At 43.0% G+C, this 15726-nt stretch overlaps 1 protein-coding gene across 1 annotated transcript; it reads right to left on the minus strand.

Moving 5' to 3' along the window:
* Positions 1-1424: 1424 nt before the first annotated feature.
* LOC141629667 (uncharacterized) lies at positions 1425-2396 on the minus strand. Its single transcript, XM_074442638.1, has one exon. It carries the CDS (start codon positions 2394-2396, stop codon positions 1425-1427), a length of 972 nt encoding a protein of 323 aa, XP_074298739.1.
* Positions 2397-15726: the final 13330 nt, after the last annotated feature.

The following is a 15726-nucleotide window of genomic DNA, read 5'->3' on the forward strand; positions in this document are numbered from 1 at the left end:
ATAGTTTCTGCAAATACTGATGATTTTCTTAATTATCCCCTGGGGTATACCAAAGATCTTGGCCCAATATGATTGCAGTTGGGAAAGGACAAAATTAACTAGTACAAGACGACCAACATAACTCAACTTCCTTGCCCCCATCCTCTGATAGTAGTCACCATACGTTCCACCAGCTTAGAGCAATCACCAATAGAAATCCTCTTGTAGCAAATTGGAATACCCAGATACCTGAAAGGGAATTTCCCTACATGGAATCCAGATATTCTAAGTATATTCTGCATCTCAGTAGTTTCTATACCATTGCAATAAATCTCAGATTTATCCTTATTGATTTCCAAACCTGATGCTGCTGAAAACGTAGCAAAGGCTCTGAGTATGACTGTCACAGACCCCACATCTCCTTTATTAAAAAGCTGTAGATCATCAGCAAAACACAAGTGACATAGCTTTAGAGGCCTACACAATGGATGGAATTTAAACTCCTGTCTCTGAGTAACCACAGCCAAGATCCTGGAGAAGTACTCCATACAAATGATAAACAACAAAGGAGAAATACGGTCTCCTTGTCTGATGCCCCTTCTGCCTTCAAAATACCCAAAAGTGCTCCCATTAATGGATAAGGTATAGGTAGGGGAGGTCACACATTCCATGATTAAATTGATTATCTGACAAGGGAACCTAAGAGCTCTAAGCATTCCTTCAATAAAAGACCATTCAATAGAATTATAGGCCTTTCTAAGGTCAACCTTCATCAAACTCCTAGGTGAACAAGATTTCCTATTATATAATCTCACCAAGTCCTGACATATTAAGATGTTGTCAACTATATCTCTCCCCTTAATAAAGGCACTCTGATTGTCACTAATAATCTCAGGGAGGACATAGGCTATTTTGTTGCACAGAAGTTTGGTGATACATTTGTATAACACATTGCAACAAGCAATAGGTCGAAAGTCACCAACAGTTGAAGGTCTCTTTTTCTTAGGTATTAAAGTAATAAGGGTAGCATTTAGTTGTTTCAGGAGCTTACCATTAGTAAACACCTCCCTCACAGCTTTACAAATATCTCCACCTATCACCTCAAACGAATCCCTGAAGAACTGACTGGTATACCAATCAGGTCCAGGGGACTTATTTGCAGGGATGGAAAATAGGGCCTCTTTAATCTCATCATCAGTGATTGGGCTCAACATCCTTTGAGTATGTGAATCAGTAACAGTCTTGCCCCTCCTAACAGTTGGGAAATGCACCTTGCTCGTACACTTACTAGTCCCCAACAGAGTCTTGTAGAAAGTCAGGAAAGCATTCTCTATATCAGTAGTAGTAGAGCAACTCACCCCCTCAGCATCTGAGATAGCCAGGACTTTATTTTGCATCCTTCTACTTTTAATAGCACAATGAAAGTAATGAGTATTACAATCACCTTATTCAGCCCATTGCACTTTAGCCTTCTGAGCTAAGAACTCAGTCCTAGCCTTATCCAATTCTCTATAAGTAGCAGCTGCATGTTTCTCCTTATCCCATAAGTGACAGTTACCCATGTCATTCTGCATTTGTTTTTGTAACTGTTCTAGGTGAATCTTAGCTAGACGAGCTACAGCTTCCACATTAGAATAAGCTTCTTTATTGAGTTCCTTAAGCTCCCTCTTTAAAAGTTTCAGCTTCCTGACTATTTGAAACATAGTGATGCCATTAATAGGAGTTCTCCAAACTGCCTCAACAATAGTCATAAACTTCTCATCTCTTCCCCACATATTGAAGTATTTGAAACTAGACCTCTTCCTATCAGTAATAGACCAAGGCTCAATCACACAAGGATTATGGTCAAATAAACCTTCTGGTAAGAAAGTAGCAGTCATATCTGGGAAAGCCATAAGCCACACCATATTGACTAAAGCCCTGTCTATTCTGCTAAACCTCCTACCATCCTCATCCTGTTTATTACTCCAAGTGTAAAAAGCTCCATGAGCAGGGACATCAGAAATATCACATTTGTCAACACACTTATTGAATCTTCTAATTTCAGTATCATTGACCGTAGAGCCAATTCTCTCATCATACCCAAGGACATTATTAAAGACTCCACAGACAATCCAAGGTCCATAGACTTGACTGTGAAAACTTTCCAAAGACAGCCATAGGGGATCCCTATCCACTAATTTATTGTACCCATAAACAAAGGACATACACCATTTCAGAGCAGTAGGTCTATAAGTGATCCTACAATGAATGACCTGAGGTTCACAGCTCACAACATCCACCATAAACACAGCATCATCCCAAAGAACCCAGATACGACCAACTCCACAAACAACATTATTAGTAATTAGAGAATACTGAGTACCTAAACCTTGATGAACTTTATTAATGGAACCAGTTTTAACCCTAGTCTCCATTAGACCCACTAAACTGAGATAATTATTGTGCAAGAAACATCTAATGTCCCTCTGCTTATTAGGGCTGTTACACCCTCTGACATTCCAAAAACCCACACTAACCATGATCACTAGTAATAGTATCAGTCTCCTTCCCACCACTACTTTCACTACTACTTGGGACAGCAGTATTGAGAGATTCCAGAAAGGATTTCCTACAGCTTTCACCCCCTGATCCCTCCTCCTGCCTGTTAATTCGGGTAAGAAGTCTAACAGAAGAGGAAGGCACTTTAGACACAACAACAGGCATATGAGTAATATTAGAACCCTTAGCTCCATTGATTGGGGCTGGAGTGATCAGAGCACCTGTAGTAGAGTTATGAGTAGGGGTAAGGACAGGGAAATCTTGAGAATTCAGAGTAAATCCAGGTCCTGTCCCCTTTTCAGGTGGGACTACAGGTTTAGGTCTCCAGACTTTCTGTTGTTTGCCTTTCTGTTTCTCCTGTCGTATCTCATTCTTCCTGCAGTGCTTTGTCTCATGCCCCATGCCTTTGCACTCTCCACATAACCTTGGTTTCCATTCATAATGGACTATCTGATGCTGAGTATTATCAAGCTCATCCATAAATCTGATAGATTCTGGCAATTGTTGCCCAATCTTCACCTTAACCATGACCCTAGCAAATCCTAGAAACTGCTTATCTTGAGTATCCACATCCACCCTGACAGGTGTGCCTATCAGACCAGGAATTTTCAGCAGTGCAGGTCCCTAAAATTTGAGATTAAGGCCATAGAAACGGATCCAAATTGGTACCATATCCACTTCCTCCTTCTCCAACTTAGAATCAGGAGTCCATTCCTTAACTATCACTGGTTTATTATCAAAAAAGACGGGTCCAGATTGTAAAACCAACTGTTTCTTGTCTGCAGTTTTAAAACGAACAAGGAAGATCCCATTGGATTTGAAGGAAATCTTATCAATGGTCTCCTCACCCCATATTCGTTTGATAAAACTAGCCACAATAGTCCATGGAGGATTTGCGCCCAAAATATAGCAATAAACAGCATTAGACCAGAAATCTAACTCAGATTGGACGTCAGCCGAGGTTAATTGCAGCATACCTGGTGTTGAATTTTTGGTATGAACTTCTGTCTATTCATCAGAGTCATCCTCTTCCTCTTCAATCGATTCTAACTCCGATGACATGGAAAACGGCTGAATTTCCGGAACCTGAGCAGAACTCAAATCACTGTCTCTTGCTATCAAATTACCCAACGTATTAAATTCAAGGTTACTAGATTCATCAGGAGTAGACATACTAGAGATTAAATTTTTTGATTTTTGATTTATTATTGATTTACGTAGAGAATGATTAGATTTAGATTGGCGACGAGTAGTCATTACTATCACGAACCCTAATCACACTTCTAATGCATTCTCTCTCTAGCATTCTCTCTCTTAGTGCGTCGTCATTCTCAGGGAGCTTAGTCGTCTGTCTGCGACTGGTACCCTTGCGCCACCACTGCTGGGCCATCAGACCTCACGTCGCCGGCCCTTGACGTGGTGGTGGACGACTGCCTGCACTGTTCCCGTCCTTTCACCGATGTGTTTCTGTTTTTTCTGTTTTTTCTTTTACCGTGACTTTTTGTTGCGTTTTTCTTTCCTTCCTTCCGTACTGCTGGTTGTTGCTGCTCCTTGTCCTCCATTGTCCGGCCACATCTGCCGCTGCTATTGGGTTGTTGTGTGGGTGCTACGGGCTAAGGCTGCTGTGGAGTGTGGGTTCCTTCTCGGCCGCCTTTGTGGCCGTTTTGGCTTTGTTACGTTGATTATTGATCACCGCCAGAGTGGGTGGTGCGTTGGTGGTCAGCTGGGCTGCCCTTTTGGTTGCTAGTAGCGGGTACATTTTGAGCTTTTAGCTGCTTGTGTGGGGTGGTTTCCGCTCAGGTGGTGTTTGTTGGTGGCTCTATAGTTTTCTGTGCAGGTTGGTGGTGTGTTCCTTCATGCCCGAGCTTCTGCGGTGCCATTGTCCTTTTTCGAGTCTTCATGCTTGTCGGGATGGTTTTGGTAAGGGCCTTACTAAGGCAGCTTGGCAGAAACATTTTCAGGACCGACATTGCCAGAATGGTGCGTTGGAACTTACGCGTCAGACTCTTATTGATAGTTTGACTGTTTATTACAATGTCGAGAGTGTTTTGAGACGGATGGGGCTCTGGTTGTGTGGGGTGTGTTTTATGACCCGTACCACTCGTGCTAGATGTCGACATAGTCGGGGTGATATTGTGCTGTCTCCGGAGCGTGTTGATGGCCTCTACAGTTTTCATATTTATGGTATTCCAAGACCTTTGGCTCCCTCTCCTTCGGTTTCTTCTGATGATGGTGTTGACTTGTTCAGTGGACTATATCTTCGCTTGATCGTTTATTGTCTTTGGGCTTCCGCACCGTTAAATCTATCCCTCCTAAGTGTCATCTTGGGTTTGCTCGGGCTTTGAAAGGAGCTCTGGATGATGTGGCTGATTCCCCTAGTGATCTCTCCCGCTGGATTTGGTTGCTTGTTTTACCGCTGTGTCTGCTTAATATTTTCGCTCCTCGGAGTTATGTTGAGTGTAGGACGGTTATTCGGCGCCAGCGTCATGAGGAGAGTATTGCCAGGGCTATCCTTTCTTGGGGGGTTCCTGGGGGAGGTTTACAACTGTTGCAGGAGTGTTTTGATGAGGGTCCTTCTTTGTTTAGTGTGGAGGAGGATCTGGATTTGTGTGAACATAACCTCCGTCAATGTCGGCGGAAGATTTCTGATGGTCACTATACTGCTGCTGTTCGGGTGCTTTCTTCCTCTGGGGTCGCCCCCTACTCTGATGCCACTCTTGTGGCCCTGTGATACCCGTCGTTGTGAGTACCAAAGATAAAATTTATAATTTCCTATTAAGACTAACCTAGGCTAGTGGTAACAGGGTCGAACCACAAGGAGGCAGTTGTAAATTTTAGTTGATTTATGTTCGATCGAGGTAACTATTGTGGGGGTTGAATTGAATTGGTCTCTGACTAAAGGTGAACAAAGATAATAAACTAAATAAACGATTTAAACAGATAAAAGAAGGGTACTAGGATGGTCGGGTCATTATAGCTTCAAGGTGACAAACTAAGTCGGTCTGAATCAAACACAGGTAAGGCGGGAAATAAAGAGGTCCTCTCGGTCCACTCTTAACAAATAGCATCTTTCGATCTCGCTATAGGTCCCTAATGTCACTAATACTAACTTTCGTCCTGAAAAGTGACTAACGGTCTAAACTATACTTATCTTTCGATCTTAGCACAGTTTAGTCGATTTAATTGATGGTCTAATAACTTCCCCTATCTTTCGATCTAATGGGTCGGTCACAAAATAGGTATCTAACTGGTCGCATGCATTCGATTCGTTAAATACAAGATTAAATTCAATTAAAACGAAGGAAACCCTACGAGGTCAGTCGATCGACCGACAATGTCAGTCGATCGACCAACACGCGAGACAGTCCGTGTATATCTAATGCCGCCTATGCCATAAATCGCCTACATCCTAGCACTATAGAATTAGCTACTCATGCTAAGGGTAAAAACAACAATTAAACTAATAATGATTCTTTGAATTCATGCTTAAAGTAGATAGCAAATAGCGATAATGCGATAATTGGCTTTGGGATACTAACTAACAAATCTATACTAATAACGAAAGTAAAACAATAAAAGAAATTAGGGCGGAAGGAATACCGATGTTTCGGAGGGAAGATTAAGAACAAGAAAGTAAATCCAATGCTAAAACGATGTTCCAAACCCTAATTACTCGAATAAACCAAAACTGAAAGTTCCTGTATGAAATTGTGATAAAACTTGGATCTAAAACTGAGATAAAAACTTGATCATAAACTGAATGTTTCATGTTACGTTATATAGCAAATAACGTAACATCTTATTTCCTAAACCTAGCATCATGGGCTTGCGCTTTCTCGGTCTTCTAATTCTCGTCTGGAATAGAAATCTGGTCGATCGACTGATAAGGTGGTCGATCGATCGCTCCCAAAGCAAACAAAGTAGCTTCGGAACCGAACATTGGTCGATCGATCGAGGATTATGGTCGATCGACTAATGGAGCTGCTACTTGACTTCTTTTAACTCGTGGACTTGTCTTTTGGGCCTTGGATTGCGCACCAAGCTCGTTCCTTAAGCAATTCCTTTACGTCATTTGCAATGCAGATTACTCGGGGACGGATTTAGCTTGATTTCCCGTTGAATTCTCCACATTTCTGCAATAATGTACAAAATACGGAAGTAGACGAAAATAGGGAGAAATGCAGCATAAACTACATGAATGAGCTCTGAAATGCGTGTAAAATGGGATGTAAAACATCATATAAATAACACGCATCAAACTTCCCCAAACCAAACCCTTGCTTGTCCCCAAGCAAGAACTAGACTCGATCTAATGACCTAATGGAACGAGTTCAATCTCAGAGCGAAATGCAGACTGTTAAGCCTAAACCGATTTTAATGCACAACCAACAATCAATTAGTAATGCGAATCATGCAAACGAATTATAAAGTCGTTAAAGACTGCTGAACCGTCAACTGTAGAGACTTATCAAATTGGACTCTCACGGTCGCTCAAATCACTCAAATAAGCACAGGTGATATATATGTAAGATAGAAAGAAGTAATTTTGTAGTGACTCTCACCTAACTACGACCTATGAAAATATGCCAGCAATAAAATATGAAAATGACCTCTACAACCGTACATACGCATTCCAACCAAATATATGACCAATGACACATGCCGAGGTATATATGGGATATGTGAGGTATGGGTAAGAAGAGGCAAACATTTTATGGTAAAGTGGAGGTACAGGTGATCAAGCTAGTACCAAAACGGAACCACATGGCAAGCACAAAATCAAACGAAACGGTGCTATAGCAAGCACAAAACTCACAATCTCCAAACTATCAAATCAATAAACTCCCCATAGGATATAAATGAAACATGGGAGCAAAAATCGCCAAAAAATAAGGATTAAATTATGCGAATTGATTTCTTTTCTCTAATCTCAGTCGATCGACCATAGGTGGCAGTCGATCGACTCATTTGAACAGTACATAACCTTTTTTTTTTCATTTCTTTTCCGAATTATTTTTTTTCATTCTTTTTCTTTTCTTTTCTATTTCTTTCTTTCCTCCTTTTCATCTTCCCAACAATATCTCAAACATGAGCATATGCCACCAAAAATGAGTAACAATCCCGAAAACACAGACTACTAGCTTGATAAGGGACATCTAAATGTGGGATGTAGTAATGGGACAAAAAGGGGTATTTTTGGCAGTGTGAAGCTTATGGGTAAAATGAGAAAAGGAAACCTCTACCACATGTGTTAACAAACCACAGACCAAATGCATACAGGTATTAAGTAGATCAAATTCATATTCATGCAAATTAAGGAAACATGTCTCATAAGGAGTACTACTCACATTCCTAAATAAACCGGTCATGAATGTCACCAGTTATAGGCTCTAATTCTCAGAAATATGATGTAGTTTGCCAATTATTAAAGTCAAGTCTCAAGTCCAGCAAGATAATTAACGAAAACTCGTAGATATGCATTTACGATTCTACTAATAACATGTTAATCTAGCAAGGCTCAGGCGAAACAGGTGCAAATGCAAAATCATCATAGAAATACTACCGTTCCGACTCGACCTATATGCTAAAATAAACGTGCATTTTATGGATTTTTTTTGAATTTTTTTCAATTGTTTTGAATTTTGATGTATATGAAGAAATAAACAACAATAATGCAAAAACAAAAAATAAACGTGAATGCAAGCAAATATGCGACGCAAAACCCTTCCCCAAACCAAATCGCACAATGTCCCCATTGTGCAAAATCATATAGTGAAGAAAAGAGAAATGGGAATTTGCGAGAAAATAAATAAGCAAGACACAAAGGAAAGATGTGGAACTCACAAGACTTTAGGCGCAAAGAGGAAACCTCCCCAAACCAGCGTGAGCTAGGAGGTTTCAGCAGCCAGCAGTGCTACCAATAAGAGTGCCTGAAAGACAGAAAATACCACGCATAAGACTGAGAAAACAATTTTGAGGCGGTAAAATTGTGCACAAATAAGAGAACTTGAAGAAAGAAGTAATATGACGGAAAATAAAGCGGAGTAGAAAACTCCCTTAGGTCCGCATATCGACCAAACACAGCAGGGGAGAGGTCGTGAACGAATATAGCAAAGAAGAGTGGTCGATCGACCACCGAGATCGATCGATCGACCAGGTGGGCGTGAACAAGAGCTCTGTAAACCGCAAATCGTCGATCGACCATAAAGACCAGTCGATCGACTGAAAACACTGCTGCAACCTCCAATTTCTCGTATTAGCTCAATAATTTGAGCTAACAAGCTCTAAATACCTGCAAGTACACAATAAAACGCGCCCAAAAATTGCGCAAAACCCAGAATAAAGCCTAAAGTACTTAAAAATCCTAAGCAAATAAAATAAAAGCGAAGTTTTTTCGCGCACACAAAAAGCAATAAAATTGTCTTAACAAAGCAAATAAAGAGAAGTTTATAACGAGATTGATCAACTAATAGTTGATCAAGAAGGACCACGGTATGGCCCACTTCGTCGGCTTCTGGCTACTAGAGGTAGCCTCAATGGTGCTCATCTCATCAGCTTCACCCTTCTTAGCTTCAACAGTCGGAGAGCTCAATGGATCAACTTCGTCATCCCCCCAATCAAACGCTTCCTTGGGTTCAACGGAATCCAAGTCAGACCGTCTCACCTTGGCTGGCTTATCATCCACTTCCTCATCAGTCCTATAGCTTAGGCATCCAAGGCCTCCTCTTTGAATGATAGGCTTCTTTACAGTTGGCACAACTTGTAGCACTTCCTTCCCCAAACCAGCTCCTGCATTATTTAAAACAACAGATTCTTCCTCCTTCTTGCTCCCAATCTGGGGCGGAGGGGTTAACACAAAGCAGAGAGTAGAGATAGGTAATTCGGGAAGCACAAAGTACGATTTCTTTTCGAGAGACCGTATTACAAGTAATGTGAGCCACCGGGGATCCTTCTTTTTAGCAGGTTGGGCGAAAATAATAGAATGTTTCCCAACTTTGAAGGTCAAAGTTCCAGAGCCTACGTCAATAACTGCACCAGCAGTGTGCAGAAATGGCCTTCCTAGGATGATAGGTATATGGGCATCCTCAGGCATGTCAAGGACAACAAAGTCAACAGGGAAGAAAAACTTCCCTATTTGGACGGGTATATCCTCTAGGACTCCTATAGGCTCGACCGCAGATCGGTCAGCCATCTGAACTGTCATGTCTGTAATAGCAAACCGGGTCAACTTGAGTTTCCTAGCTAAACTCAAGGGCATGACACTTATACTAGCCCCTAGGTCACATAATGCCTTCTCAATTGAGAAGGTACCTATTTTGCAAGGAACAGAAAAGCTACCCGGGTCCTCTAACTTATGGGGCGCAGTGTGAGACAGATAGGAGCAAGACTCCTTGGTGAGTGCGACAATGTGCACTGTTTCAAGTGACCGCTTTTTGGACAACAGTTGTTTCATAAATTTAGTATAAGCGGGCACTTGGTTAACTAACTCAAGGAAGGGGACTTGTACATTCAGACTACGGATAACTTTCTCAAACTTACTGAAAGATACCTGTTCCTTGGTCGGCACGAGTCTCTCCGGATATGGGGCTGTGAGGAGTACCTTAGCCCTCTCCTCCAATTCACGCGCGCCGGCATCCTTGGACTTAGGCTGAAAGTCCGCCACCTTCTCTTTGTTGAAGCTGGACCCTTCCTCAGACCGTCTTAAATGAGAACCATTAACCATCATTGGGTCGAACTTCGGGACCGCGAATGACCCATCAGCACTCGGGTCTTGTCCTAAAATCTTCGGGACTGTGGTACCCCGAAACAAGTGGTCTCGTAGGTTATTTGGCATTAAAGGACGAAATTCTTCAGCATCAACAGCGATCTCAGTCGATCGACCACTCTCCTCGGTCGATCGACCGAGATATCTGATTCGAAGCTCTCAGTAACCCGTGCTTCAGTCGATCGACTAGGTATATCAGTCGATCGACTGAAGTACCTGGCAGACGTCTTTTTCTTTGATTTGTTCGTTGAAGCTTTCTCTTGACTTGTTTCCGGCTCATCTTTTCCAACAGCGTCCTCAACCATGGCAGGACCATCAAGGGTGGACCCGCTCCTCAAAGTGATGGCATTTAGGGTCTCCTTTTGTTCAGGTTGAGTGGGTAAGTGTCCGGGAGCTCGAGTGTTACTTTTACTAGCCAGTTGAGCAATTTGGCTCTCTAGTAACTTCATCCCGGCCTCTCTTGCTTGGGACTCCTTCAGCAACAGATTCTTAAGCTCAGAAAATTCAGAATTCTGTGTTTGTTGCTGCTGCGGCACATAAGGGGGCTTTTGATATTGCTGTTGCTTTTGATGAGGTGGTATATAAGGTGGTTGCTGCGGTGGAGCTTGAGTTGGGTTAAGGACATTTTGGCTCCTCCAACTCAAGTTTGGATGGGTGTTCGGCTCATAGTAGGTGTTGGTCTGCCTATAGTGTTGAAAGGCAGCACATGATTCGAAGGGACTAGGGCAGTTTTTCGAGACATGGCCCTCACCTCCACATCTTTCACAGAAGAAAGGACCGTCTGACACAGCATTAAGTTAGTACATCCCACCTTTAGAAGCTCCTCTTAGCTCATACTTGTCAAATCTCGCAGTGAGAGCCTCAAGTGCAGCAACAGAGGAAGATTCAGCAGCTCTCCTCTGGTTCCCTCTAGAATTCCCATACTCGGCCTTGTGGGTAGCTAGATCGTCAATGATCTTCCACCCCTTGGTTGCTCCCAAATTTTCAGCGAATCTTCCATTGGCTGCAGCATCCAAAATGGCCCTCTGATCGTCGTACAACCCATTGTAGAAATGGTTGCACAAGCTCCACTTTTCGAACCCATGGTGCGGTATGGTTCGCACCAACTTCTTGAATCGGACCCATGCCTCGTGGAAATTCTCATCTGGCCCTTGTTTAAAGCCCGTGATTTGAGCTCTAATAGCAATCGTCCTTGAAGCGGAAAAGTACTTCTTGTAGAATGCCGGTGCCAATGTATTCCAATCGGTGATCCCTTGGACAACTCGGTCCGGATCTCTATACCACTCCCTTGCAAAGCATCACAGAGGGAGAAGATGAACATGGTCTCCCTTGATTTGATCCGGGTCACGCCAGCTAGTGGGGGTATGGAACAATGAGAGTCAATAAAGGTCTCCATGTGCTTGGCTGCATCTTCATTTGCAGCTCCCAAACCTGGTTTCTCTCGACCATAGTAATGTAGGCGGGCTTTGGTTCGAATTTCCGGCATCTCCGGTAATTCGAACCCCTTGTATAAATTTTTTAAATTTGTCGGCTCAGAATAACTAGCTATACTTGCTTCCTCGGCCATGACCGGAATTTAGAGAAGTAACTGTCTCGGTGAAGAAGTGGAAACGGGCGAAGATGGTGGATTATCTTGAACGTTCGTTCTCGTAGTAGCTTGACAGAGTACTCAGCTCTTTCTCTGTCGGTAATACTCTTTGTGTTCGCCTCAACTCGCGCAAGGATCTTTCAAGCTCAGGGTTCAACGGTACTAATTCTCCACCCTGTGACCTGCGCATAAGAAGAAACTACAAAAAGAATATAAGAAAAGTTTAAGGAACGGATGTCCCTTAAACTAAGAAAGACTAAAAATAAAAGCAACTAAAATTAGGACTATTGCCTCCCAAGAAAGGCGCCAAAATTTGATACCCGTCGTTGTGATTACCAAAGATAAAATTTATAATCTCCTATTAAGACTAACCTAGGCTAGTGGTAACAGGGTCGAACCACAAGGAGGCAGTTGTAAATTTTAGTTGATTTATGTTCAGTCTGAGGTAACTATTGTGGGGGTTGAATTGAATTGGTCTACAGCTAAAGGTGAACAAAGATAATAAACTAAATAAACGATTTAAACAGATAAAAGAAGGGTACTAGGATGGTCGGGTCATTATAGCTTCGGCGGCAGCAAACTAAGTCGGTATTAATCAAACACAGGTAAGGCGGGAAATAAAGAGGTCCTCTCGGTCCACTCTTAACAAATAGCATCTTTCGATCTCGCTATAGGTCCCTAATGTCACTAATACTAACTTTCGTCCTGAAAAGTGACTAACGGTCTAAACTATACTTATCTTTCGATCTTAGCACAGTTTAGTCGATTTAATTGATGGTCTAATAACTTCCCCTATCTTTCGATCTAATGGGTCGGTCACAAAATAGGTATCTAACTGGTCGCATGCATTCGATTCGTTAAATACAAGATTAAATTCAATTAAAACGAAGGAAACTCTACGAGGTCAGTCGATCGACCGACAATGTCAGTCGATCGACCAACACGCGAGACAGTCCGTGTATATCTAATGCCACCTATGCCATAAATCGCCTACATCCTAGCACTATAGAATTAGCTACTCATGCTAAGGGTAAAAACAACAATTAAACTAATAATGTTTACTGAATTCATGCTTAAAGTAGATAGCAAATAGCGATAATGCGATAATTGGCTTTGGGATACTAACTAACAAATCTATACTAATAACGAAAGTAAAACAATAAATGTAAATTAGGGCGGAAGGAATACCAAGGTTTGAGAGGAAGATTAAGAACAAGAAGAAATCCAATGCTAAACGATGTTCCAAACCCTAATTACTCGAATAAACCAAAACCGAAAGTTCTTGTATGAAATTGTGATAAAACTTGGATCTAAAACGAGATAAAAACTTGATCATAAATGAATGTTTCATGTTACGTTATATAGCAAATAACGTAACATCTTATTTCCTAAACCTAGCATCATGGGCTTGCGCTTTCTCGGTCTTCTAATTCTCGCCTGGAATAGAAATCGTCGATCGATCGATAAGGCTGGTCGATCGATGCTCCCAAACAAACAAGTAGCTTCTGGAACCCGAACATTGGTCGATCGACTGAGGATTATGGTCGATCGACTAATGGAGCTGCTACTTGACTTCTTTTAACTCGTGGACTTGTCTTTTAGGCCTTGGATTGCGCACCAAGCTCGTTCCTTAAGCAATTCCTTTACGTCATTTGCAATGCAGATTACTCGGGGACGGATTTAGCTTGATTTCCCGTTGAATTCTCCACATTTCTGCAATAATGTACAAAATACGGAAGTAGACGAAAATAGGGAGAAATGCAGCATAAACTACATGAATGAGCTCTGAAATGCGTGTAAAATGGGATGTAAAACATCATATAAATAACACGCATCACCCTGCGTAAGAAGAATCCTGTTGCCCCACCTCCTTCTTTTCCTGCTTTATCTGGGGATCATCATCCTCTGGTTGCCTCTGAGTTAGTGGTTTTGGATATAATTCGTAGTTTCCCTCGTGTTACTTCTTGTGGGAGGGATGGTTTCCGCGCCCAGCACCTTATGGATTGTTTGAGTGGCGATGCTGTGGCTATTTCTGATGAGTTGATCACTTCTATTACTAGGGTGGTTAATCTCTTTCTTGAGGGTCGGTGCCCTCTTGCTTTGGGAGAGTACATTCCCAGCGCCCCTCTCATGCCGCTTGTGAAGCCTGGTGGTGGGGTACGTCCTATTGCTGTTGGCACATTCTGGAGACGGCTTGTCTCTAAGGTTGGTGCTTTTATGGTGGGTCCTTCTTTGTCCTCTTATTTTGCTGGTTTACAGTTTGGGGTGGGTGTGTCCGGTGGAGGGGAGGCTATCTTACATGCCTTGAACCGACTCATTGAGGCTCGGGGTGCTGAGGTGGGGCTTTCCATGTTACTGGATGATTTCCAGAATGCTTTCAACCTTGTTGATCGTACGACCATGCTTCAAGAAGTCCGCCGACGTTGCCCGGTTCTCTCCCGTTGGGTGGAGTTTTGTTATTCCAGCCCTGCCCCTCTTTTTTATGGGGAGCATTGCTTGTGGTCTTGTCAGGGAGTCCAGCAGGGTGATCCTTTGGGTCCGTTGCTTTTCGCTTTGGTTTTGCATCCCGTAGTATGCAAAATCGGGGACACTTTTGACCCCTCTATGCAGGAATGGTACTTGGATGATGGCACCATTGTGGGGGATACTTTGGAGGTGGGGAAGGTCTTGGATTTGATTATGGCGGATGGCCCCCGATTTGGACTATACCTTAATGTCTCCAAGACGGAGGTCTTTTGGCCTGTTGATGATCCTCAAAGTTGGCTCCCTGGGGTTTTCCCCTCCTCCATTGCTCGGCCCGTGAGGGGTGCTACTGTTTTGGGTGGATCTGTCAGTACTTGCCCTGGTTTTAGCAGTGAGGTTGTGGCGAGGAGAGTAACTAATACCATTGAGCTAATGGACTTGGTTGTGAGGATTGAGGACCCGCAATGTGAGTTGCTTCTACTTCGAGCTTGTACTGGTATTTCTAAGCTTTATTTCTCCCTTCGTACTTGCTCCCCTAGTGTTTTTGGGCCCGTCCATCTTTCTTTTGATGCTGCTCTTCGTTCCAGCTTGGAACGTATCGTCACCGCGTCTGGCCCGGGTTTTGGGGATTGGTAGTGGCGCCTTGCTACTTTCCCTTTTCATCCTGATGGTCTTGGTGTCTATGCGGCGGGGGATGTTTTACATTATGCTTTTATTGCGTCCCGTTTGCAGTCTGCTGATTTGTAGGCTAAGCTCCTCGGACCTTCTGGTATTGTAGCTGCTGGCCCTGCTTTTGATGATGCCGCGCGAGGTTTTACTGTGACTACAGGCTCTGGTATCTTGGGTAACCCTAGTGAAATTGCTGCCCCCAAACTTATGAAGAAATTGGCAGACATTTATTTCGCGACGATTGCTGCTGCCTCAGGGTCTGTTTTCTCTTTGACACCTTGCCAGCTTGCTTTGTGGCAGTCTCAGCAGGGTTCCCACTCCTCTGATTGGTTGCGTGCGGTTCCTATCTCGGGGTTGGGTCAGACTATGAACGGGAGGACGTACCGTAGTGTGCTTGGGTATCGTCTGGGTGTTCCGTTATTCAGTCTCTAGGCCCTATCCAGCTTGCTCTCGGGATTTTGCTGATGATGTTTTTGGAGACCACGCTGTTTCTTGTACTTGTTTTGTGGGCGTTAAACATCGGTATAACCTCGTCCGTGACACTCTTTTCGACATCTGCTATAGATCTGGTATTTCTGCGGGAATGGAGGTTGATGTTGGTTTGGTTGACGGGCATGGGGGTTCTCTTCGTCCTGCGGATTTGCTGCTTTATTATTATGACAGGGGGCGTGGTGTGTGCGTTAACTTGACCGGGTCTTCTCCTTTGACTCAGACTGGGATG

The sequence above is a fragment of the Silene latifolia genome, chromosome Y (genome assembly GCF_048544455.1).
Source record: "Silene latifolia isolate original U9 population chromosome Y, ASM4854445v1, whole genome shotgun sequence".
Classification (NCBI taxonomy): Eukaryota; Viridiplantae; Streptophyta; class Magnoliopsida; order Caryophyllales; family Caryophyllaceae; genus Silene; species Silene latifolia.